This window comes from Haliotis rufescens, unplaced genomic scaffold, assembly GCF_023055435.1.
Source record: "Haliotis rufescens isolate VD_foot unplaced genomic scaffold, xgHalRufe1.0.p SCAF_1, whole genome shotgun sequence".
Taxonomy (NCBI): Eukaryota; Metazoa; Mollusca; class Gastropoda; order Lepetellida; family Haliotidae; genus Haliotis; species Haliotis rufescens.
Genome location: NW_025963779.1, coordinates 33,134,314 through 33,161,713, shown reverse-complemented (window position 1 = coordinate 33,161,713; position 27,400 = coordinate 33,134,314). Strand labels below are relative to the sequence as shown.

The window sequence follows — 27,400 nt, the reverse complement described above, 5'->3', positions numbered from 1 at the left end:
GGTAACGGGTGGCCCAGTCGTCTAAGGCTCCGCGATTCGCTGTGCAGAGTTGCGTCCCTTGGGCACGCCAGAAACCTATGATTGTGGGTTCGAATCCCGGTCGCCCCGATTATGTTTCTAGGTTTGTCAGCACCATACCCGTGCTCGTGGGTTTCACCGAAGTGGTAAACGTCTGAGACCTGCATCACTTCGGGCTTTCCTCCCACATTAAGCTGACATGCCACGATATAACTGGAATACTGTTAAAAGCGGCGTTAAACCCAACTCACTCACTATTGATTTCAAGACCCCATTCCACAAAACGATCTTAGTACTAAAATCATAGGAACACCTGGGCCCACTTGCACAAAGCATTCTTGGCACTACAACTATTGTAAGCCTATGTTAAAGTATGGGAGTTACGATCATCTTAGCGCGAAGATCACTTTGTGCTAGTGGGTCCTGTACTTTAACCATGATAACATAGACTTACGACAGTCGTAGTTCTACGATCGCTTTGTGGGATGGTATTTGTCTGTAAACATGGTAAATTCAGACCCCTTTTGGTGACCGTTTTGTCATCAATCATCATTTGTCAGAAGAGCTGATTTCTTCGTTTCAAACCCCGATGTCCACGATTTGTTCTGATTATGATCCTTGGTCTCTCTGTATCGCAAAACTGTTGATGGCTTTTACTGGTGGTAGACGTCTATAGATGGCACTGATTGACTTTTGAATAATGTAGGCGTGGATGTGTAGGTGTGTACTGGATAATAAGATATATTGATCTATAATCCGAAGCAGGTACCAAGCATCTGTATTGCGATACATATTGTGATATATTGGGAGCTAAATTGCTTGACAGTGATTGAACATGCAGATCATTTTTCCACATGTATACTAAAGTAAGTATTACTCAGCATGGTCAGTCGCTGCCATATTGTAGTCATGGATACAGGGGAGATAACAACGGGAAAGAAAAACACCTTCTGCATTTTCCGCCATTTTGTCAATCAATTTTTGAAGGGAAACGTTGTGAATGATTTTTCATGTAGATGTAAGACTAAACAATACAGATAATAACAACACATTTTATAATATTTAACTCAATATACCATGTATACCATGAATAACATGTTGCAATATACCGGTAATACTGTGCAGTATTGTTACTTCTGCCCATGTTTGTGTCAGGCCTTTCTACCGGACCCAGCAACTGATTATCACCCGCACCGGCAACCACTCCAAGGTGGCCCACAGGTTCCCGCCTCCCTCCACGGAGTATGAATACTTCCCAGCCATCTTTGATAAAGAGTTCCTGCATCAGGTAAGAGAATCTGTTAGCATGGTTAGTGTTGTCATGACAATGGTTTTGTTGGACTGACCGTTTGACATTCTGGGGTGGGTGGGGCCTGGGATTTTGTGATGAGACCAGATACTTTTTCAGCTACAGCTGCAAAACCAGATACATTTTTTTTTGAAACTCTGAGCCCAAATATTTTCTTCACAATCCCAGCCCCCCTACACACACCGTTTGCTGTATTGTGAACAGTTCAGTCACATAGGACACAAATTGTCCATGTCATGCCTTGTCCTTGAAAATGATGTAAGATGATGAGCACTGACACGCCGGACAGAGACCTGAATTCAATTCCCCACATGGTTACAATTTACGTAACTTGTGTCCTACTCCGTGATATTGCTGGAATATTGGCAAAAGTGGTGTAAAACCATACTCACACATTCAAATTCAAAATGGCAACGACCCATGAAGATCCAGGGTAGAATAGGTCTTCAGCAACCTATGCTTTCCGTAAAAGGCGACTATGCTTGTCGTAAGAGGGGACTAACAGGATCGGGTGGTCAGCCTCGCTGACTTGGTTGAAGCATGTCATCGATCCCAATTGCATGGATCAATGCTCATGATATCAATCACTGGATTGTCTGGTTCAGACTCGATTATTTACAGACCGCCGTCATATAGCTGGAATATTGCTGAGTGCGACGTAAAACAACAAACCAACCAACCAATCAAAATGGCTACCATGGCACTCTTATTGGAAACCTTTCATGGGCCAAGATGATGAAATGTTTGAAGTGTGTTATCTGTTTGTTTTAGGTTCTGAGACTTCAGAACACAGTGGAGCATCTGACAACAAAACTAGGAAACGACACTGTGAGCCTGCAGGACATCTGCTTCCAGCCCATGGCGCCAGCATACCCCAACTGTACCATTCAGAGCATCTTGCAGTACTACCAAGACTCACATGAAATGCTGGACAAAACGGTTATGGATAGCTCAGGCTTCTTTGTGGCGGCCGATTATCTGGACCACTTTCTCTACTGTGTCAGGTGAAGATCCCCAGTCGGTGGTCCTCAGTACCTCAGACTTGTCATCCAGTGTTCACTTACCATGACTGCATACAATATACCCTAGAGGTGGGGGGGTGGGGTTTTGTTGGGGCTTAAAGGGCAAGTGAAGTCAACATATCAACTTTGCAGATTTTAATACTTTAGCATGTTTAGGGCATACTCAAACACAAATGCTTGACCAAAGATAATTTTGAAAATTGGAAAGCAGACGATAATACCAACAGGCAAAATCATCCACCAAACAAAAAATTCCGCCACTAAGGGGCTTCTCCTTACTGTTGTTAAAACAGGTTCCAGGTATTTGACACACTGTGCAGTGACAACAATCATGATGATTATGGAGATCGGCGATGCCGAGTATGTCTGCTTCTGCCTCGGATTATTTTCTTTTTCTGCCTGCCTACAATTTGTTTAACTAGTAAGATCGTAGTTTTAGGCCACGCCCCCAAATAAGTTGCTTTTGAAGCTGATTACTGAGCATGTGATATTATCAATTTTTCTTTCTCGGAAATAACTAATCATCTTTTTCACTTTTCTTGCCCTTTACAAAGTCTTATGTCTGAGTTACTTTAAATATATGTGGGCAGTTGGGTGGCCTAGTGGTTAAATTGTTCACTCGTCATTCTGAAGACCCAGGTCTATTTCCCCACGTCAATACAATATGTGAAGCGCATTTCTGGTGTCCCCCATTGATGCATATTGCGGGAATATTTCAGAAAGCGGCCTAAATCCATACTCACATAGATGTAGCATCATTGTATTAATACATGACTTCACAGTAAGCTACTCACATAAATGTAGCATCATTGTATCAATACATGCCCTCACAGGGAGCTAGTCACAAAGATGTAGCATCATTGTATTAATACATGACTTCACAGTAAGCTACTCACATAAATGTAGCATCATTGTATCAATACATGCCCTCACAGGGAGCTAGTCACAAAGATGTAGCATCATTGTATTAATACATGACTTCACAGTAAGCTACTCACATAAATGTAGCATCATTGTATCAATACATGCCCTCACAGGGAGCTAGTCACAAAGATGTAGCATCATTGTATTAATACATGACTTCACAGTAAGCTACTCACATAAATGTAGCATCATTGTATCAATACATGCCCTCACAGGGAGCTAGTCACAAAGATGTAGCATCATTGTATTAATACATGACTTCACAGTAAGCTACTCACATAAATGTAGCATCATTTTATCAATACATGCCCTCACAGGGAGCTAGTCACATAGATGTAGCATCATTGTATTAATACATGACTTCACAGTAAGCTACTCACATAAATGTAGCATCATTGTATCAATACATGCCCTCACAGGGAGCTAGTCACATAGATGTAGCATCATTGTATTAATACATGACTTCACAGTAAGCTACTCACATAAATGTAGCATCATTGTATCAATACATGCCCTCACAGGGAGCTAGTCACAAAGATGTAGCATCATTGTATTAATACATGACTTCACAGTAAGCTACTCACATAAATGTAGCATCATTGTATCAATACATGCCCTCACAGGGAGCTAGTCACAAAGATGTAGCATCATTGTATTAATACATGACTTCACAGTAAGCTACTCACATAAATGTAGCATCATTGTATCAATACATGCCCTCACAGGGAGCTAGTCACATAGATGTAGCATCATTGTATTAATACATGACTTCACAGTAAGCTACTCACATAAATGTAGCATCATTGTATCAATACATGCCCTCACAGGGAGCTAGTCACAAAGATGTAGCATCATTGTATTAATACATGACTTCACAGTAAGCTACTCACATAAATGTAGCATCATTGTATCAATACATGCCCTCACAGGGAGCTAGTCACATAGATGTAGCATCATTGTATTAATACATGACTTCACAGTAAGCTACTCACATAAATGTAGCATCATTGTATCAATACATGCCCTCACAGGGAGCTAGTCACAAAGATGTAACATCATTGTATTAATACAAGAGCTTGCAGTAAGCTACTTAGAGATAGCGTCATTGTATTAATACAAGACCTCACAGGAAGCTACTCTTATTGAGATACAAACACAATGGAGGGAATCTCTTGTAAATCTTGCATGCCCCACTGCAAGGTGCATCTTCTGTCGTCTAATAAAGTTCCTCGTGTCTCCAGAGCCCCTGCATCACTGAATGACACCACCAAGCTCCACACCTCATGCCTGGGGACGGATGGGGCACCAACCTTCCCCTGGGTGGCGCTGGGAGGATTTGATGGTAGGTTCCATGCAGGGGTCCGGAAAATTTAAAATCCCATCGGACATTTGCATTAAGGCCACGCCCCCTTCAAATAGCATATTTTATTTAGTACGACTTTTCACACACATTACAAGTTTACGTATTCATAATATGATGAATTATGAACGGTTTCAATTTAAATTGTTTAATTCACCGGACAATTAATATCATTTTAGATTTACATGGAAAACATACGTTTGTTTCTTTTATAATAACGATCTGTTAACGTAGTGAACGGTCTAATTAATATTCATGGCTTATATTCATGAGTCTGCTCAAGTGTACACGTTGTAACATTTGGATCGAGACTATTATCCCATATTTGGTTATCACGTGACCTCACGGGAAATGGGTTTTTTTAAACTAAAGATTTTTTTAAAAACAAGACAGATAATTTAATCACAAATACAAAAATATCGTTGATAGCAATAGTTATTTGAATACTTTTTTCATCTGTACTTATTTATTGACCATAAAAAAATTGGATATCGATCGTCCGAGAAAGCAAAATGGCGGTCAATCAAGATTCAATATACGACTAGCTACTGAAAACAATAAAATCTGCAAATCCTCATTGTATGTCAACCAAGTGAAAGTCGTTAGCCACGACTTACAAAATGATCGTCCAGACTTTGAGGGTTTGGCAGATCCGCTCGACTGATCTGCATCGGTCGACTGGCTGTCGTCAAGCTTTCGCTTCTTGTCTGAGGTTACGTATCGTAGCATTGTGAGGATAATGAGGTACATCGATGATGCAAGGTATTAATGTACAGTTGTAAACACCTTTCACTCAAATTAACAAGATGTTCTCAGTAATTAATCCTCGATTAATCAGTGTCAACTCAGTTTATTGCCGATTACAGTGATTGACCGATTGGACTATCATGTAGGTACGATGTATTTACAGCAATCAAAACAAACAAAGCTTGTCAGTGTAGTTAATCTTCATTGTGTTGCAACTGCAGACAAAAACTGCTCAGTCCTAACTGTTGATCACGTCCGGTCAAAATTTAAGAATGTCCGGACAATACTTTTTAAAATGTCCGGTAAGCAATATGTTAAAACGGACATTTGAGATTCCCAATCGGACATGTCCGGCGCATATGACGGTTTCCGGACCCCTGGTTCCATGTCTAGGTCATCATGGCTACTGCAATACTGATGTATCTAGAACTGCTCACAGGCCAATACTCCACCCCAAATACTGAAGCAATTGTCGGTTAGAATTCCCAAATGTAAGGTAAAATATTTGCTAGGTCATATTATAAATATTACACTAATATTAATACTTTGCAGAGGTGATTGCATTTCACTGATAACAGGACCAGTAAACAAGAAGATGCTGTTTAGTTTCACAATTTTTCTTATAATCAAAATATTAACATACCTTGAATTCACGAAAATATGGCCTTCACACTTTTGAACACAGTAATGTTATTTTACCAATTTGCCTGCCAAGCTCACTTAGTTTGGTATCCAATGTAAGTCCCTGTTCTGTTTTTGCCACTGTACTGGTTGTGACCCAGAATACTTGATAGTTGGTGGTGGTCCACATTTGACAGTAATGGTAATGTAAGAACCTTTGCCCCGTCCACAGGTGACAACTACCACAACGCCACAGCCCTGGTTATAACATTCCTGGTCAACAACCATGTCAACGAGGCAGACAATGCTAAAGCAGAAGCTTGGGAAGCAGAGTATATCAAGTTCATAAAGGGCTTCTCCAACCCCAACATGTCCATCGCTTTCTCCTCGGAGGTAAGTGGGACATTACAAACCATTTATGATGAAGCACATCCCCAATATGTGCATGGCTTTCTCAAAAGTAAGTACAACACTTCTGTAAGCATGACTTGGAACATGTTGAAGGACCTTATAATTGCTAAGTGTTATTAGATGAAGAAATGTCCATTGCGTTCTCCACATTTTGTGACAGGCATCTTCGTCAGAATTATTCAGTATTCAGAAGTGATGCTAAAATTTACCCCTGCCCAATGTGCTATTCCCTTTTGAAATGTCACACAGACATGTTTATTGACATGTTAATTGAAATGATTACTGTATCCAGAACAAACCTTGCATTTCAGTACAGCATATTCTCTCATCTTTTATTTCCTCTTTTTTTCTTTCTTCAGCGGTCAATCCAGGATGAGCTTGACCGTGAGAGTTCCTCCGACATCAAAACAATCCTCATCAGCTACCTCATCATGTTCGCCTACATCTCCCTCACCCTAGGCAAGATCAACACCTGCGCCAGATTCTTTGTAAGACAACCCCGTCTCAGAACATAAGACTTTAATATTCTTTTTGTCTAAGGCCTATTAATACAATTTAAGAATACATTCGGCTCTGACATATTAAATTTTCACCATCGAAAAAGATTTGTTTGGGGGAAGGTTTATCTCAAAAGGGAAGGAGTTGGCCAAGTGGCCTTATGCACCAGAGTTCATTTTGCAAAGTTGCTTCCCTTAATCTGTTCTGGATGGTCATAGGTTTCAATCCCAGATTCTTGGTCTGTTAGCTCCATACCTGTACTTGCAGCTTTCACCAAAGTGTTTAAAGTCTTCCACCTACAACATGTTTGGTTTCATCCATGTTTCGCGACATGATGTCAAATAACCGAAATGCTGTGGCGTGATACAAAGCTCATTCACTTCGTGTGAAAATGTCAGATGTTGAAATCATTAATTCAATCATTGAAATGTGCTAATGATTTCTATCACTGGATTAGACTGACTGACATTAGACTGACTGACATTAGACTGACTGACTGACTGACTGACTGACTGACTGACTGACATTAGACTGACTGACTGACTGACTGACTGACATTAGACTGACTGACTGACTGACTGACTGACTGACTGACTGACTGACTGACTGACATTAGACTGACTGACTGACTGACTGACTGACTGACTGACATTAGACTGACTGACTGACTGACTGACTGACTGACATTAGACTGACTGACTGACTGACTGACTGACTGACTGACTGACTGACATTAGACTGACTGACTGACTGACAGACTGACATTAGACTGACTGACTGACTGACTGACAGACTGACATTAGACTGACTGACTGACTGACTGACTGACATTAGACTGACTGACTGACTGACTGCCTGACTGACATTAGACTGACTGACTGACTGACTGACTGACATTAGACTGACTGACTGACTGACTGACTGACATTAGACTGACTGACTGACTGACTGACTGACTGACTGACATTAGACTGACTGACTGACATTAGACTGACTGACTGACTGACTGACATTAGACTGACTGACTGACTGACTGACTGACATTAGACTGACTGACTGACTGACATTAGACTGACTGACTGACTGACTGACTGACTGACTGACATTAGACTGACTGACTGACTGACTGACTGACATTAGACTGACTGACTGACTGACTGACATTAGACTGACTGACTGACTGACTGACTGACTGACTGACTGACTGACTGACATTAGACTGACTGACTGACTGACTGACTGACATTAGACTGACTGACTGACTGACTGACATTAGACTGACTGACTGACTGACTGACTGACTGACATTAGACTGACTGACTGACTGACTGACTGACTGACATTAGACTGACTGACTGACATTAGACTGACTGACTGACTGACTGACTGACTGACTGACGTATCTGAAATACTCATGCCAGTCATCTTCTCTTCCTCAGGTTGACTCCAAAATAACTATGGGTCTGGCCGGCGTGCTGATTGTGCTTCTGTCGGTGGGGTGTTCTCTCGGCTTCTTCAGCTACGTAGGCCAGCCGGCCACTCTGATCATCATCGAGGTTGTACCCTTCCTCGTGCTGGCTGTTGGCGTGGACAACATCTTCATCCTAGTACAGGCCTATCAGGTAACTTCCGATGAAGTCAATGAGTGCTGCTTTGCCATCAGCTTGACCCTCACTGATGCAATTTTACCAATATCACTGGATGTTAGCATCTACCATTTCTATTGTACCATATATTGTCATGAATAGAAGAGGATACTACCCGTAAAGATCCAGGTTAGAAGGATTGCCCTAAAATGCGGCTATGTTTGTCGTAAGAGGCGACTAATGGGATAGGGTGGTCAGGCTCACTGACTTGCATGGTTGATGCATGTGATTGTATCCCAAATGCCTAGATCGTTGCTCATCATGTCAATCACTGGATTGGTCCAGTGGTTATTTACTGACCACCGTCATGTAGTTGGAATATTGCTGAGTGCGGCGTTAAAGAACCAACAAACAAAGAAAAGATTATACCTGAGCACCGTGCCTGGGACAGTGTGCACACCTCACCCCATTCCTACCATTCAAAATCCTGCATCTCAATTTGGAACTACTATATGCAGGATCACAATCCATTTCACAGAATTGTTTTTGTGACTTTTGACAGCAATAATGTATGTTTTCAGTTACCACGGTAACATACATTTAACCCATTAACCGCTAGTCCTCTTAATATAACGTCTTAACCTCCTGTCTTGGGACACATGATGTTAATCTCCATACTGACTAGAGGACTTGATTATTCCAGCGTGATCAGCGGCAAGCGTCAGAGGACCTGGAACAGCAGATAGGCCGCATTGTGGGCAAAGTGGGACCCAGTATGATGCTGACCAGCTTCTCTGAGTCCATCGCTTTCTTCCTTGGTAAGTGGAGCTGCTAGGATTACCCAGACTATTTAATGCGGATTTGTAGATGGCTGTTGTTGCATATGTGGGAACGTGTGTGTGTGATGTCAGTATTGTTTGCTTTATGAATTGTGATGAATGTGATATACTAGCATAAGCCCTAACTCTTTGTATGTACAGCACACAGGACATCGATCACAGTCATGTTGTGCTTGAATTGCTTGTTTCTTTTTCAGGTGCCCTGACCGACATGCCAGCAGTGAAGATCTTCTCTCTGTATGCAGCCATGGCTGTCTTTTTTGACTTCTTGCTGCAGATCACCTGTCTGGTGGCACTAATGTGCCTGGATGCCAAGAGACAGGAGGTGAGTATCTGCAGATCACATGTCTGGTGGCACTAATGTGCCTGGATGCCAGGTTACAGGAGGTTAGTGTCTGCAGATCACATGTGTGGTGGCACTTATGTGCCTGGATGCAAAGAGACAGGAGGTGAGTGTCTGCAGATCACTTGTCTGGTGGCAATAATGTGCTTGGATGCAAAGAGACAGGAGGTGAGTGTCTGCAGATCACTTGTCTGGTGGCACTTATGTGCCTGGATGCCAAGAGACAGGAGGTTAGTGTCTGCAGATCACTTGTCTGGTGGCAATAATGTGCCTGGATGCCAAGAGACAGGAGGTGAGTGTCTGCAGATCACGTGTCTGGTGGCGCTAATGTGCCTGGATGCCAAGAGACAGGAGGTGAGTGTCTGCAGATCACGTGTCTGGTGGCACTTATGTGCCTGGATGCCAAGAGACAGGAGGTTAGTGTCTGCAGATCACATGTGTGGTGGCACTAATGTGCGTGGATGCCATGAGACAGATATTACAGGATGCAGATATTACTCGAATAATGCTAAAAGCAGTGTAAAATCATACTCCCTCTCCCTGTTAATATGTGAATGCCATTATTGAATGCAGCTTTCTGTTTCTAGAAAAATCACTTTGACTGTTGCTGCTGTGTGAAGATGAGGAATGCAGAGAAGGAGGAGAAGCGCGAGGGCCTGCTGTACACGTTCGTCAAGGACTACTACTCTCACTTCATCATGAAGGAGTGGGTCCGGCCTATCGTGGTCAGTTCAAATTGATGTTTCAGATTTCACTAGTTTATCACAATCAACTAAGCACAATATTCCTGCATTGTGACATTGTCAATGTCAAATGTTTTAGCATTTCTTAGCATGTATTTAGATATCCTTCTATGCTTATGCTGTTATATATTAACTACCATGTCTTCGTAGATTTGTGACCCCTAGGGGGAACTGAAAAGCATCTCTTTAAGATTATTTTGTTTTATTTTTGTGTGTTGTTGTTGTATTGTTGTTTAACGGCACACTCAGCAATATTCCAGGCGGAGGTCTGTAAATAATCATGTCTGGACCAGACAATCCAGAGATTTTGATATTGTGAACAATTCACGCTGTCGGTTTACACTGACACGCCATCTACCAAGTCACTGAGCCTGACCAACCCGTCCATTTGGTCACCTCTTTCAATCAGGTTTCTGGACCTGTTCTAACTCTGTATCGCCATGGGGTCTCTTTAAGATTTGTTTTGTCACTTTATAGAGGCCATTTGTATTGATAGTGATACAGTACATAGAGGTCTCTTGGCATAACACCAGTATCTCTCAGCCTGTGTGTCAACTGTGTTGTAGATGATTGTCTTCGTTGGCTGGTTCTGTGCAAGTTGTGCCATGGCACCAAGGATTGAAATCGGGTTGGATCAAAAACTGTCCATGCCAGAGGTGAGATTCACAGAACATTGCAACATTATTCAGTCACAGTTAGGTTAGTGTGATAAAACCATACTTGGAATCTAGTTTGTGTCACTAAGATGACATATTACTCCTCTCATATCCCCACAACTGTAGGTCAGGGTTCCAGATAATGTTTTGAGTCATTGAGTTCTTACCCCTTTCATACTTGGTATTGATCGTTTTTTAATACATATATATAATCAATTTATATAACTTATCCTATCTTACACTATGTATTTCTTCCCTTTCTTTTGATCTTGGTGTGGAAACGATCCAATTTCCAGCTTAAAAAAACATATCACCCAAACAAGTCCTAGCCGTGACCAAGGTAACTATCATCACCACTGGTCAGTGCAATGCATGATGGTAACCTTGGTAATGGCTGTGATGTGTTTGGGTGATATGTTTTTTGAAGTTAGAAATGTGTTCTAGGATTGTTTCTTCACCAAGATTGAAAGAAAAGCATACTGTGAGATAGATAGTTATACTAAATATACAACTTATTGTAAATATTATTTTTAAAAATTTCTCTTGGGTCTAGTCTATGTATCCGTGTGCTGGCCCAAGTGTGTACATGTCACATAAACTCGCAACAGTGACATATATGTCTAATTAACTATAAGAGATGTACGCAAGATTATGCCTGCATTTGATCAGTAAATATAACTAAGAACTACAAGTATGCAAGATGAAAAGGATACAGAAGGTGATTACACAGTGTTGTCTTACTATTGTTTGTTGTTTAAATTTTTATGCATATTTATGTGTATATAAACATAGAATTATTTGAGTAATGGGATTTATTTTGCATATTTAGAGGAGGGACGCAGCTTACCTGGAGCCCCGTTAGATCCTATACAGGTATCATATGTTTTGTATGTTGTACATTTAGGACTCGTACGTTCTGGATTACTTCGGCAACTTGTCAGCCTACCTGTCTGTTGGCCCACCGGTGTACTTCGTGGTCAAGTCCGGACACAACTACACCACCACAGCAGGCCAGAATGACATCTGCGGCGGCAACGGTTGTCCGGAAAATTCTGTTCTCGGACAAATCTTCAAGGCAGCACAACAGGCTAATTAGTGAGTAACATGATTTTGACTGTCATTTCTATAGATTATCTCTTCTCATATCATTGACACACAGGCAAAAAGAATTAATTTGTTGTGTGGTATCAATAATATTTTTCTTTTCTGACAGCAGCTGCTTAGGTTATTAGATCAAATGAAATATTATTTCATAAGTTGACAAAAATTATTAGCAGTATTTGAAACATACTGCAGCATCTTACATCCCAGATTATCCAGTGTAAATGTTAAGGATGGTACTTATGATCTTAGTTGGCACTAACATTAAGGGGCTAAAACAAGTACTGGTCTGCACAGAGTATACTGTTCTGAGTGGGGTATCCATGTTAAACTGCAGCTTGGTGTCTCAGAGATAAGCTCTACAAAACCAGCATTAATCCGGACTAGTGACACACACACACGTATGCACACATCACGTGATAGTCTCCAGTGTACTGATTAATACCTTGACCCGTTCTCAACTGTGTATGATTGTGATGTTTACTAGCACCCGCATCGCCCACCCTGCCTCCTCGTGGCTGGACGACTACTTCAGCTGGCTCACCCCTGACGGCAACCCGCCATGTTGCCGCTACTACAACGAGACCGACACATTCTGCAAAGCTACAAGTGAGGACATTAATCATTGCCTTCTATGTGTTTTCACTTCTTTGTTAGGCCGGGTCAATTAATGAATCTTCAGTTGGGTACTTAACTTAAAAAATCTGTCAAATGATTTTCATTCATAGCTGGGTGCAAGAGATTTATTGTCCCACTCAGAAATCCATGTGCAGCCTGTTTGCTTCGTGGCGGGATGTAAGGGATTTATTCTCCTGCTCAGAAATGTTTTTCCCTCCCATGCGGGTTATGTAGTATTTTATCTAGATATCAATATTGTCACATGGAGGTAAGATAATATAGATTTGGAGATTCTTGAATGTGATATGTAGATTTTGTTACAGACTCTTGAAGTAACTAGGTTATCAACCAAACATTTCGTTGATATTAGATAATCTCATGTTTCAGTTGTCAATGACTCCTGTGTTAAATGCAACCTAACCAACTTTGCAAAAGGACGTCCTTCAGAGGAGGACTTCATGCCCTTCTTGCCCTGGTACCTGGAGGACATTCCTGAAGTCAAGTGTTCCAAAGGGTAGGTTCCTCTTCATGGTGGGGTTAAGGGTTAGGATTGGCCCACAGTAACTTATGCATACAAGGAGGCAGAAGTGGAATGGGTGTTCGGTCTCGGTGACTTGCTTGATCATATGTCAACATGACGCAGTGGCGTGGATCGCTGCTTGTTTTCAGATACTGATTTCTCTGGCCAAGACTATTTACAGCTTACCTTAGTATTGCTGGAGTATTGCTGACTGTGGTGTTAAATAACATTCATCCATTCACTTATGAGGATAGAGTTGTTACAGTGTGTGACCTGGCTGATTGGGTGTCCTTGAGGCCTGACAGCATCTGTCGTTCTTGCTATCATCTAGGGGGGGCACGGGTGGCCCAGTCGTCTAAGGCACCGCGATAAGCTGTGCATAGTTGCGTCCCTTGGGCACGCCAGAAACCTATGATTGTGGGTTCGAATCCCGGTTTGCCCCGATTATTTGTCAGCACCATACCCGCGCTCGTGGGTTTCACCGAAGTGGTAAACGTCTGAGACCTGCATCACTTCGGGCTTTCCTCCCACATTAGGCTGACACGCCGTGATATAACTGGAATACTGTTAAAAGCGGCGTTAAACCCAAGTCACCCACTCACTATCATCTAGGGCTGTGATGGGTTGGAAATGGACTCAGATACCTGTTTATCATTACCTAACTAAGACTGGAGTACCCAGGTCTTGCAGATGTTATGAAAGTTATCATTTGTCAAAACCAAACCTGCATTGCAATTGTTTCAGTTGCTTACAAAGTTGTAAACACTAACATTACACAAAACGTTACCTTAAGAGACAATGTTGATCAGCAACACACAGTGACCCACTGCTGAAGTCATTTCTTGTCTAGTGATTATTAGCAAAAAGGAAAAGAGAGAACACAGGCAATATAGTGCAAATAGGACCCCAACATGCCCCAAAATAAGATGGACGTGAAAAGTATGCCTTACAGAAGCCCCTAAAGTGAGGACCCAAACACTGCAGTTGACCCCTATTATCTAACCTATTTAGTATGTTGACATTATATGAATTTGTGATTCGTTACACATGACAGTTTGTTTAAGAAAAATACTGTTTTATTTACTGTAATTTTAAAAACAAATGTCAAATTTCATTTAGAGTAATCGCTCTTTCTTGGATAGTCGCATCTGTGAAAACGGACTCGAGTCCACCTATACTCGAGTACCTGTCATAGCCCTTTATATCAACCACTGCCCGCGTGTCCAGTCTTGATTATTTACAGTAAAAAAGCTGAAATATAGCTTACTGAAGCACAAAACAACATTCACTTACTTTTATATGTAGGGTTTCAAGTCCCCTGTAACTCAAGTTTGTCATACAGTTTAAAACATGTGCTTGTGGTAAGAAGTGTTTAGGAAATGTATGATCTGATATTCACCTGAAATTGTACCACTACAGGATGATGGGTAGCTATTAGATGAAACTGTTTGCATTCATGATGGTCAGGCTTAGAATCCTGAACAAAAGAAATCAGCTGATCTTTATGAAGATAGGACGAACAAGATGTGGTAGAACCTCTTTGCAGAAGTGGGCGGTCAGGTAGTCTAGTTGTTAAAGTGTTAGCTCCTCACGCCGAAGACCCGGGTTCGATTCCTGACATGGGTACAATGTGTCAAGCCCATTTCTAGTGTCCCCCACCGTGATATGGGTGGAATATTGCTAAAAGTAGTGTAAAACCAAACTCACTTTTGCAGAAGTGGGTTGTGGGATAGCCTTGTGGTTAAAGCATTCGCACGTCACAGTGAAGGCCCATTTTTTATTCCCCACATGGGTACAATGTGTGAAGCCCATTTCTGGTGTCCCCCGCCGTAATATTGCTAGATTATTGCTTAAGCTGTGCAAATCCATACTCTCATTCACTCCAGTGTAGAAACACACACAGATAACATCTGATCCGTTATTAGAAGTACATAGTTTTAACTACTAGTACATACATCATTGACTTCATCATTGCAGTGGCCATCCTGCCTACGGGTCTGCTGTACAGCTGCTGAACAAGAACACAACTGTTGGAGGTTTGTCAGTTTTACATAACACTCCATACTGTCGCCTTAACAGGATTCCACGACATTAGGTCCGCATTAGGCTGGTGGACTCTGACAACGTCAGGTCCTGCTTATTCTTCCTGGTATGTGGGGTCAAGGCTCAATTATGTACAGGGAGCACAGGTGGCCCGGTTGTGAAAGGCGCCGCGATTCGTTGTGCAGAGTTGCGTCCCTTGTGCCAAATACCTATGATTGTGGGTTCGAATCCCGATTAACCCTGATTATGTTTCTAGGATTGTCAGCACCATACCCGAGCTCGTGGATTTCACCAAAGTGGTAAAGGTCTAAGACCTGCATCACTTCGGGCTTTCCTCCTACATTAAGCTGACACGCCGTGATATAACTGTTATACTGTTAAAAGCGGCGTTAAACACAACTCACTCACGATTATATACAGGCCGATGTTAGTTGTGAGTGTAGTTGTAGGGTGTGTGACTGCACGCCAGCTTGACTCTTCAGAGTTTCTAGGTTTCGGGCCTGCCCCACTCTGAAGCACATGTTGCACATGTGGTGTATCCTAAAGCAACTGACTTTGTTCAAAATATGCCTGTTCACACAGCAGTGAAAGGGTACCTGGTAGGCTGAGATGGTAATGTGACTTAGTTTTCATGCACCTTACAGGCAGGTTGTATACTTCCCAGGGAGCTGAGAATGAAAATATGAGTGCACACTGATCCATTGACTTGGGTAATATTATTAATGCAACACCAAGAGCATACACTTGGTGAATGGAATCTGGCGGAATATAAATGGAAAATGTAGTATTGTTGATGTTATGATCATTATGGTATTTTACTCAAATCTGAAGGTACGGACACACAAGTTTAAATCCTACATATGTTGTACACAATGTGCATGCTGTAGTAAGCTGAATGTATTGTGTGGTTTTTTTTTCACAGCAACATATTTCATGACATACCACACTATCCTGAAGACCAACAACGACTACATCAGTGCTCTCAAGATGGCGAGAGAAATAGCCAGCAACATCACACGGGATCAGAACTTCACAGAGGAAGGAATCTCTGTCTTCCCATACAGGTAGGTGGAGATGGGTCGGGGAGAGACACAAGACTTATTGGTTCAGGTTTGTGGTAACGCATTTCCCCATTAATTGCTGCAGTCACATGACAAGAGTTAAAACAGTTGACACAACTTGCCGTGATGGAGGACATTCGATATACCATATGTTACTTGGTATGGGCCAAATTTTTAGGATCAAAATCCAAGGAACACAAGAGGGGATCGGCTAATACCATACACCCTAGTCTGATAGAAATCTGCGACTGAATATTTTCACAGTACATTGTCTGTATGTGCATTGAGAAGTTAGTTGGTGTGGAGCTTTCATTACGTATCCTGAATTAACGGATCAGAGTTAATGTTTGAGAGAAATTTGAATATAAATTGTTTTCAGAACTATCAAACCCCTTAATAACATTAACTTTTCTCACAAACATTCTACTCCTACTTGTCATGTGACCTCTTGCAGCAAATTCTATAAGATTTCCTTCTGCCAAAAATCAATCCTTAACCTCAAGGTACAAGTGTTCTAGAGGCTGAAAGTCTGTCGAGTAAGCTTCACTGTCAATCATTCTGTGTCAAGTTGTTTCAATTTTCCCTGTGCCAAGCTCCTACACCAGTTGTAAATTATAATAATATTTGAAATTCTGTCGACAGTGTCCTTAGTAATAAGCCATTTATCTAATTGCCACAGAACCAATTTATTCAGTTCATTATCTGGTTGTGTTTTCCATTTCAGTATTTTCTATGTCTACTATGAGCAGTATCTGACTATCGTGCATGACACCATCAAGAACCTGTCCATCTGTGTTGGTGCCATATTCCTCGTGACATTCGTGCTGCTGGGCTTTGAGCTGTATTCTGCCATCATGGTCGTCATCACGATCGCCTTCATCCTGGCCGACATGCTGGGGCTGATGTACCTGTGGGACATCTCACTCAACGCTGTGTCACTGGTCAACCTTGTCATGGTAACTGCTTCTTGGTTTCTGGGGCAGGGGAACACTTGGGGATTCCTACAAGCAGTGTTCAACATCAACAACAACAATAATAATACAGTGTTCCCTTGCTATTGCACTCTTCATTATAGCGCTAACTTGGCGTGCGGTGAAGCCTGGCTTCCAAAATTTACTAACATTTTTAATAAACTCAAGTTTTCCAATGACACAATGTTTTTCCCCATATCAGAAAACGTTATCAGCTGATCACCGCGATCACGAACCACCGGAAATACCAGTCAACAAATCTGAACTGAAGTATGCAATTTAATCCTGTTATTATAATATCTGGTTATAAAATATTTGTTCATTGCTTATCTGGACTGATGTTTGCAATATCATTTTTTTATTCAAAATTTCATTCAATAATTATAATTTACAGCAACCACGGTCAGATTACCGCTATTGACACCTTGAAACGAACTTTAGTTGCAAGAGAATGGATACTCATATCATAAATGCCGTACCATGACTCGCTATATGTCATATTTGAGGCAGTTTGACTATTAATTGTCAACATAACGTTTTCGCAATCAAAATACACTTTGCGCAGGAAGTCCCTACGGTAACAGGTCAAATTGTTCCATACTTAAAAAAATATCCTGCATACCACCTGTCCCAAAGTCTAACGCTTATGGTTCTTACAATTTTAAGTATATATAGTGGAAGCTGCAACTAAAATAACACCATATTGGAATATATTATTCCTGATAAAATAATCATTTCAGATACAATTTCTTCAGACCTTTGCATCAAAATTCTTTAAAATTGTATTATTGGGTACGTTTTAACTGAATCACCGGTAGATTGGGAGGAAACGTGTGCACAGCTGATTGCTATTTCCGTCTTCGTTAAGAGAAAATTCACATGGTAGTCCTTATTTCTGCATGTAAAACAAAGCCTTGGAGAGCAGGAAATACATCTTAAATGGTAAATCATCATGTCTAGTGATGTTTTATATCAAATTTCATACTTTTATTGACCAAGTTTGTTATACATGTTTATTCACCTGAATTCGCGGAAGGGATATGATGTTTTTTGAAAGCGCATAATAATATTCGATAAAAAAAAAATTACACTATGAATCATAAACAACTTCTATTCTAATCTTTTTTTAAACTCTGAAACGTGCAATGTAGATGGTGTTAGATAGGCAGAGCATGTATACTGTTGGTCATCTACCCCCTACAACTCCACCTCGATTAAACCGCTGATCGTCTATAACACTCATCAATTATTTTGACCCCGAAGGTAGCATTGTAGCGAGGGATCACTGTAATGATAATAAAAAATATATGTATAGCGCCTAATATCCTTAGTGGTTCTGGATCACAAGATCTTATTAACTCTTCCTGTTTCATTACAACATTTGTAACTGGGGATGATTGAGTTTAACAAAATATTGTTTGATAGTGTTGGTCCAGACTAAGCTGTTCTGGAAACCCCACACATCTGTATCGTTCTAAATGAACATTAGTTATTAATCTGGATGTTTCTTTCCTTTCAGGACATATTCTCGTGAAACAGTAGTCTAGATTAACAGCATGATTACCTATTTGTATTGTTGTGCCTGTATGCATGTCCTGTGATATGTTTCAGACTGTGGGTATAGCGGTGGAGTTCTGTTCCCACATTGTCAGAGCCTTCACCGTCAGCACCATGCCGACACGCAAGGAGCGCGCCAAACACGCTCTGGCACAAATGGGGAGCTCGGTAGGTTACCTAGGCTACATGTTTTGATGTATACACCCTGTTCGTCCTCCCTCCCTCCCAGTCTTTGAAATAAACCAAAATGCAAGGCTGCTATCAGGACCCACAGACTTTAGAATCTGCTGGCCCTGACTAAACTCTTCAGACCCTCATCTAAAAGATTGCGACTTATTGTGACAAATAAATTGACATGTAAATTTACTGCAGGCGTTTAGGACACATACAAATTTGAACCTACAGGTTTAACAGTGGTATCATATCTGCGGAATGACGACGAAGACTTGTTGGGGTTCGTGGGATTTATTTCGTCTGTTCTATAGGGGATATGGAGATCCCACCACAATATGGATGAGGGTGATATTTCCCTAAAACAGACTATAATAAGGTTGAATTAGTGATATAAAATTACAAGAATCTTTCATTAAACAAACATATTATTACAGTTACTGTACACCATGAGCGTCAATTTAAGCATACATTATCAGAGCAACCATCAGTATATTATTACAGATACAAATCCTATTTATATGATAGAATACACATAAAAATTTAAAATATATACATAAAACACTGTTGAAAGCGGCTTAAAACCAAAATCACTCACCCACTATAGCTGTAAGCTATAACTTATTGTTTGAGATAAAAATGTACTCATAACAGCTACAGCTTCAAGCTATTAACTGTATAAATTACTGAAAGCACCTTATAACAATATGGTAGCTCATTAAAATCAGATCTTAGTTCTCGCTATCGCTAAACAAAGATCTGAGGACATCCCATTACGGGTCACGTCAGACCGACCTTGCGCGAATTTTGACCAACCAATGGAAGGACTGACAAGAAGTCGACATTAGCCAATCAGAAGGCAGCTTTCTCGTGCTATACGGCACTAATTTCAAATTGGCAACTACGCTTCGAAACATATTTTGACAAATTCTCTTTTTAAAATTTCAAGCCTGAACAAAAGAACATTCTGGAATGGCAAATGTATGGTCTAGATTCAGTCGTTAAACCCGTAACTATTATTCGGAATACCCCATGTTAAAGTTTTCAAGATTGCATGATTAGAAATCACATTCCGACTGTCACTTTCATGGTCTGGTAAGCGATGCTCTGATTGGTCGGATGAAAGGTCGTTCTGACGTGACCCCTAATGGGATGTCCTCAGATCTTTGTTTAGCGGTAGCGAGAACTCAGATCTGATTTTAATGAGATTGTATGGTAACTTAACACACTAATTTCATTATATTCTAATTGGTTACTTATGTCGTTGCTAATCACAATGCACATATGTATCATGACATTGTATAATATTTTTTTAATTTGATGTTTACACGATATACAGCTTTTCCATTGGACGAGAGGTCAGTCACATGACCGCGAAATTGACATTCATAAGTGTATGAACGACACAATTTGAAGTTCATATGTTTTTCACGAGACCGTGTTCTTGAAATGACGTAAACACTGACGGACTACTTCCACATTCCTTGGGAAACCCCTGGGAATTCCCTAGCACGAAAACATACAAGCTCCGACATTCATACAGTTTGGCCCTCACTCACACAAAGTGAAGGTCAATTCTTAAATGAATAATATATTTGCAACATTGCATATCATGTGCATGATACTGCAAATTATACTATATAACAGATATGCTATTAAAAATGATAAAAGTGTATTTAACAAGGCTAAAAATATCAGATCCTATCCTCCATATAAATACCAAAGAAATCTAAATTAACTTAGAATGCAGTTCTGTGAATCATGCAGAGTTGTAATGCAGCAGTGACCAGAGAAGAGAAATATTGAAGTGTTTAAAGCTAAATACCTGGTCAAATGCTACAGAAACAATAGAATAGGTGGTTCCCTCCCATAACGTAGACCTCCAAAATGCAGACCTCCCAAAAAGCAGTTAAAGTTAGCTCACTAATTAATTGGGCCATCACTGGCCAAGCTGTGGCTAGACCCTATCACTAAAGACCTTACATAACTACTTTACCTAAGGATTAGCAGAGGGTGCTCAGGTTAGTTTTAGGAGCATCTCAAGTCAAAATACACAATATTTACATTCTGCTCAACAGGCACAACACAAGATTTACCTGCCACGCCTATTCCCTCCCTCCCTCCCTCCCTCCCTCCCTCACTCACTCACTCACTCACACACACTTCATTGTTGTTACAGGTGTTGAGTGGTATCACTCTCACCAAGCTGGGAGGTATCATTGTCTTGGCGTTCTCCAAGTCGCAGCTGTTCCAGGTGTTCTACTTCCGCATGTACCTGGGTATCGTGGTGTTCGGGGCAGCACATGGTCTCATCTTCCTGCCTGTCCTGCTCAGCTATGTTGGTGAGTTGATTACGACATATTACGGTGCAAAATCTTTTACATTGTTAAATAAGCACAGATTTTATACAGTCCTTGTGCGAAATGAGAGTCAGTTTTTCTCAGTACCACATGGTTGTTGTCAGAGCCACCTAAAATGTGATGGTTTTAATGTGTCACCCAACTGTCATCGGCGTGGACTGTTGTTCATAATATCAACCACTGGTGTGACTCAATTATGTGCAGCCTGCCATTCAAAATCTGACATTGGATAAGTAATACAATCACTTGTTACGGCTTAAAAAAAAATAGAATTGGTTCTCAGGCAATGGCTTTTTGAAATTATTGCGCGATCGGCGGTATTTTGGGGGGGGGGGGGGTTGTGCCGGGGTGGTGTATTCGAGACAATATTTAAAGATTTTATTTTATTATTTTTTAAAATGGAAATAAAAACAAAATGTGCAGCAGACTATATGATGATGTGAGCGGTGCCTGAGAACCAAGACCATTGTTCTTTTAGCCTTACAGAGTAAAAGTTTATTTGCTTCACTTTTGATAATTCCCTCCATAAAGTATTCAAGGCATGTTCTGTGTCTCACCCCTCTACAATCATCTCCCCACAGGGCCTCCAATGAACAAGGCCAAGGTGTACTATAATCGAATAGAAGCGATGCAGGGTGCTGACAGTAACATCAACCGCAACATCGAGCGTCGCAGCATCATGTCGGACCAAGATGACAACCCTCCGAGCTACGACAGTCTACATTAATGTACACAGACAAGCGACAAACAAAAATCCAAAGTTCTTTCACTGTCCTAGTATGAATGTGTGGATGTATGCTCAGTTCTATTAGGACTTGTAAGGGAGATTGTGAAGTGTTTGTGTATAGTGATTTGACATTGCAAATGGTATTTGTTAATGAAGGCTCAGGTTGTTCTATTTAAGTGATTAAATATGTACTGTTCCACTCCATACAGGGTGGGTGATGTATCCATGTAAGAAATAACATGTGAAGGTTACATGGTGGCTTTGGAATGAAATGTATTTCAATAATCTAAGCAAGGGAAATTTTGTGATTATTTGAGGGATTAACATTGGGACACTCATTACAAAACAAATAGCATTGTAATGAATTCCTATTTTTCCAATTTTGAAATGAAGTCTGATAAATCAGAATTGATTTGTTTGAGATTAAATTTACTAGAATATTTTTTGAGTTCCTTGATGCATAATATGTGATTGTTTCACTGGGAAAATTTAATATGGAAATTGGAAAATGGTAGGAAACCACCAACACATTTTTAGTGGTAAATGAATATTGATATGATTTTCATAACCTGTGCTGTATTTGACGTGGTGTTCTATTGACAGTTGTTAGGACAGTGTTTTCATGAGCCAAAAACTACCTTCCTTTTGGCCAGACCAGTTTGTTTGGTTCGTGGAATTCCTCAAGAGGCAGGAGGCCAATTTGAACATCTAAATTAATACTGATGATTATGTGAGTTTAATTTCCTGCGAAACACAAAAGTCTCTTGGATTATAGTTTTTAGTACACAAATGTATGTTTAAGAAAGGCACACCGAGAAGAATTTTTACGATTATTTTTTAACTTTCGTAAAGTTTATGGTAGGCTTTCTATAAAATAAAGATAACTTGGTCTGGCCATTGTGTCATGTTCCCCTTGTTTGTGAAGATGTGGTGACATTTTCAGTCCACAACCACCAAATGATGTCCTAAAATATTCCAGGGAACTCTACCCTCTTTATAACAGATTCTCCAGTATGCTATGTCATCCTACAGTCAGTGTAGCAGAGTCAGTGTAGATCCAGTGGCGGCATCTGTTGGCGGGAGTATCATGCCATCAGGTTTTATCAGGCTATGCTTTCCTCATGATGTAGCGTATGTATCACGGTACTTGCCCCCTCAATCAATGCATGTCATGAAACAAATGGAAACAAATTTGGGATGAACTTTATCATGTATTGACACATTGATTCTCATAATAACAAGCAATGGAATGGATAGCAAGTTCTTGGTAATTGTTTGGATTCGTCAGTGAAGATGCTACATCTTTATGAAGAAATACCCTACATGATGTTAAGGGACTAGTCGTAAATAATAGGGGAGGAGACAGATTAAGTGGGGAGTCTCAGGGAAAAAAATGACATTTATTATCATAACTCCAGGGGATATCAGCAAAATATGATACATAATCAATTACCAGTCCCTAAAAAGGTGAGAATTTCTGCAATGCAACATGCACGCTTATGAAAATGTTCATTTGGTGCTTTCCTGTCACAGTAAGCCGGCTTGCCGGGATACTGTTCAAAATGGTGTTAAACCCCACTCTTACTCACTATAAAAATCTTAAAAGTTCTAGATATATTTGTCCACGTTATTGCTTGTTTTTATGTAGAGCAACCTCTTGAAAGCCGATCAGTGTGTCATTGATATGTTTATTAATACAAGCAGCAATATGATGTATTGTATGTATTGTGGCCATGCATCCAGACTCGTGCTGATATTACTTGCACATGGTATTTTTAGTATTGAATGAATGGTATGAAAGACAGGTATAGTACAAATATTGGAAGTTGTACACTGGAATTTTGTAACATGGATGAAAGAAATATATTTTATGAATGGTTCAAGCATAGCTGAGTTTGCACTTGCAAAATTACTGCAAGTAAAATAGATGTAGTAGACAGCATTATCTCATATTTAATCTCAAGTATGAATTTACATTTACTCTTTGGCAGATTCATTTCTATTTGTACAGAACATGACAAGAATCCACAAAAGTAATTCATATGTTGAATTATCTTCCCATGGCAAGGGCATTAACTGACAATCTAGTTTCCACCCTTGCTGGACTAGGCTGGAATTTCATGGCGCGAGTGACCAGTGGCAATTATGAGTTCTGTCCCTCCTACAGACCAATCACATTCCACCTCTCGTATCACTTGCATTTGTTTAAAACAAAATGGCGGCGCCCAGTCAAGATCTTTTGTAATCTTTTGTCTTACCTCGCCCAGTGCATCAAATCACTTGAGCACCTTGATAAGAAACATGAAAAGATTTTAAATCCATGTTGTTTACAAACCGGATGTCTAGTTCGTTATGTGATTTTGATGGACTATGCATAGTCTTGTTAGTCCAGCCAAAATATAACACCGGAATTCCAGCCTAGTTTGGCAAGGGTGGAAACTGGACTTCTATCGTCAGTTAATTCCCTTGCCTCAGAAGGATGATGTTCGATAAAGCGATCAATATTGATGCTGCACATTGCCCAAGGAAGAGAGCAACTTTAATTGGTGGAGCATGGAGGTCATTATAATGAATGTGAGCTGTACATAATTGGGACATTTTCACGTGACTGTGCCTTGATAAGTTTGTTTTATTGAGTATTTATGCTGGCATGTTCTGAACTGTTTTTCACACATCTGAATTTGTAGTGTTGAGATTATTTGTGGTATGTGTCCATTTGTTACATTTTACTACTTTTGTTATGTTTCATTATTGTATGTGTATTGGTATTTTCCTGAATGGATCAGCATGCATAAAGATATGGTTCCTACGTGTAGACTTCAGATAGAGCCTGTCATGATTGAACAAGTATTAACCTTGAGAATTCTGTCACAGAAGAAAACAGGACTATTTAATTCATTTTTTTCATCTTGTTCAGACTACCATGACTTCTCTTGAACATTCGTGTTTGATGTTTTCCTGCTAAAACAGCTCTATGGAAGGGGCAGCTTTTGACAGGATGCTTTCAAATTGTTTATTTCACAAAGTTTACCTTGTTTTTGTCAAGTTCAAACTTGAATTTTAGTCACCATGCATAGTGAACCCCGTCGCCCTCTTTGTTAAACCTAGATGGTCATCTCTGTGATAGTCTGCAGACAATAGGGTGCTACAGTCCTAGTGCTAAAATCATTTTATGTACAAGGTCTAAACAGAGAGGTTGTAAAATCTCCAAATAATTCTATTCAGATTGCAAGGCATGCAGTCATGTAACAATCAGGATACTACCTAACTATTGAAGTCATGGTTCTCTAACTATAGAGGCATCTGGTAACTTTCATCTCAGAGTAGTCATACAGTCTTGGAAAAAATAGACTTAACTGGACTTAAGCATCCCTAACCTTCTGTATTTTTCACATACATAGATACAAGTTCTAGTGAACATATTCAGGCCACCATTTTGAAATCTTGTAGTTTATTGATGTGTGTTTACAGGAAACTAGTCAACTTGTTAACAAATCAGCACACCTTTCATACAAAAATGTTCTGATACTTGGATTAATAATGAGCACTTGAAACGCTGGAGGGCCGGTTTCTTTGCTCAAAATATGTTGATTAACTCTGTGTATTCGCATTACAACCATAACACCTCAAAGTGCCGTTCTACAGCTGTACAACGCGTGCTGTTGATAACAATCATAACCATGAATTTGGAAATTTCTCAATTCTGATCCGTCAATACATCCCTTCAGATTGAAACAGACGATTTGACGGCTGCATCAACATGGAAGTTAATATTTATAGAATAGTACTTCTTTTTAGTCATTGTCCGTAGGCATTTTAAAATAATTTTATAAAATATAACGGTGCACTTACTACAAAATTCAAAGGATGTGTGGCAATAAAATCTTTTACAGAAAACACGACAGCAATCTACCAAGAGAATGTATTTCAAATTAGGTGGGACACAGGAGCTTGAAATTTGGCGATCTTTCATATATGACTGACATGATATCTTTTGTGTCACAATGAGCGATATGACGTCATTTTAGCGACGTGCAGTGTAGAAGAAAACATTGGAAGGCTTAGTTTTCTTGAGAGGTGCCCACTAGTTAGGTTGCTGTGCTACATGCTTTCAATGCCCCCTCTGCACATTCGGTTCCAAATTCAACTGAGCATTGTTAAATCTACAGGTACCCTAGCTTTACATTAAAAGCACAGTACGTTTATCTACTAAGTTCACTCAGATGTATGATAATGTTTAGCATGCTGATCATGCCTGTATGTTTCTATTAACCTGACTTGAACTTGCATCAACACCAATCTGTTGTGCAAGAAACTGGTACCACAGCTGTAGGGTCATCGACAGTACTTCACAGGGTTGTATACACGAGTTCCTCAAATCGTTCTTCAAACACCAAACACACGTCATACACGACCTCATTACTCAATTTAAAATCAATACACACCACAATTACACTGCATTTCAAATGTATGTATTGACAAGTGATGCAGGAACTGTGTGTACAAACCTGTGAAATATTGACCATGTCCGAGTCCTGCCCGCAGTGCTGTGTCCAGTCTGTCTGATCTGTACATCTTCTGCACCATGTAAACAATAAACATAAACAACAATCCAGCTTTTGTTATCTATCCTGGTTCAATATGTCCCCAGCAACTTAGACGTGATCCTTGTCAAAGGCACTGTGCACAAGCTCAACTGTTGATCTGCGGAAAGCTGAGAGGATAGTAGCAGCATTTAACAACAAGGTCTGCTACTTTTCTTGGTGAATTGGTTCAATTTTGGGAAACATATCAACTTGAGACGTAATACTCTCTAATGGCTTCAAATGTCCTATATGTAACATGACATTACTCGGACCAGTGCTGGTTCGGTGGTTTGTCAAGGTTTCTTTATACTAAGAATATCAAAGTATACACCTGGAAAAATGTTAAGAACCCCCTGCTATTTTGGACAAAGTTTGAAAACCTGTGCACTGGCTCCAGATCTATGGTGCAGTGCTGACTTTGGCAGTGGTGTTATGCTAATTTGCATATAATGTGATTACATATTGCTTTGCATAAATGTATAGAAATGCTACTACAACTGTGAGGTGACAATATATCCTCATACCTCAAAGTGGCCATACAACCAATGTACACAAAGGACAACTATGCAAATGGAAAGTTGTTCACGTTTTTATAATATTTTCACAAT

The 27,400-nt window shown here is 40.2% G+C and overlaps 1 protein-coding gene across 1 annotated transcript in view; it reads left to right on the top strand.

Moving 5' to 3' along the window:
• LOC124139428 (NPC intracellular cholesterol transporter 1-like) overlaps positions 1–26,817 on the top strand; it is a 42,144-nt gene extending 15,327 nt beyond the window's left edge. Inside the window, exons 4-22 of the mRNA XM_046506472.2 lie at positions 1,174–1,306; positions 2,099–2,331; positions 4,515–4,615; positions 6,234–6,394; positions 6,772–6,900; positions 8,350–8,532; positions 9,200–9,314; positions 9,533–9,660; positions 10,266–10,403; positions 10,988–11,077; positions 11,982–12,172; positions 12,666–12,787; positions 13,184–13,310; positions 15,294–15,352; positions 16,282–16,423; positions 17,145–17,376; positions 19,003–19,116; positions 21,299–21,461; positions 22,061–26,817. Of these exons, the coding sequence (XP_046362428.2) occupies positions 1,174–1,306; positions 2,099–2,331; positions 4,515–4,615; positions 6,234–6,394; positions 6,772–6,900; positions 8,350–8,532; positions 9,200–9,314; positions 9,533–9,660; positions 10,266–10,403; positions 10,988–11,077; positions 11,982–12,172; positions 12,666–12,787; positions 13,184–13,310; positions 15,294–15,352; positions 16,282–16,423; positions 17,145–17,376; positions 19,003–19,116; positions 21,299–21,461; positions 22,061–22,206 (2,707 nt within the window). The 3' untranslated portion in view covers positions 22,207–26,817. The remainder of the gene's footprint in view (positions 1–1,173; positions 1,307–2,098; positions 2,332–4,514; positions 4,616–6,233; positions 6,395–6,771; positions 6,901–8,349; positions 8,533–9,199; positions 9,315–9,532; positions 9,661–10,265; positions 10,404–10,987; positions 11,078–11,981; positions 12,173–12,665; positions 12,788–13,183; positions 13,311–15,293; positions 15,353–16,281; positions 16,424–17,144; positions 17,377–19,002; positions 19,117–21,298; positions 21,462–22,060) is intronic.
• Positions 26,818–27,400: the final 583 nt, after the last annotated feature.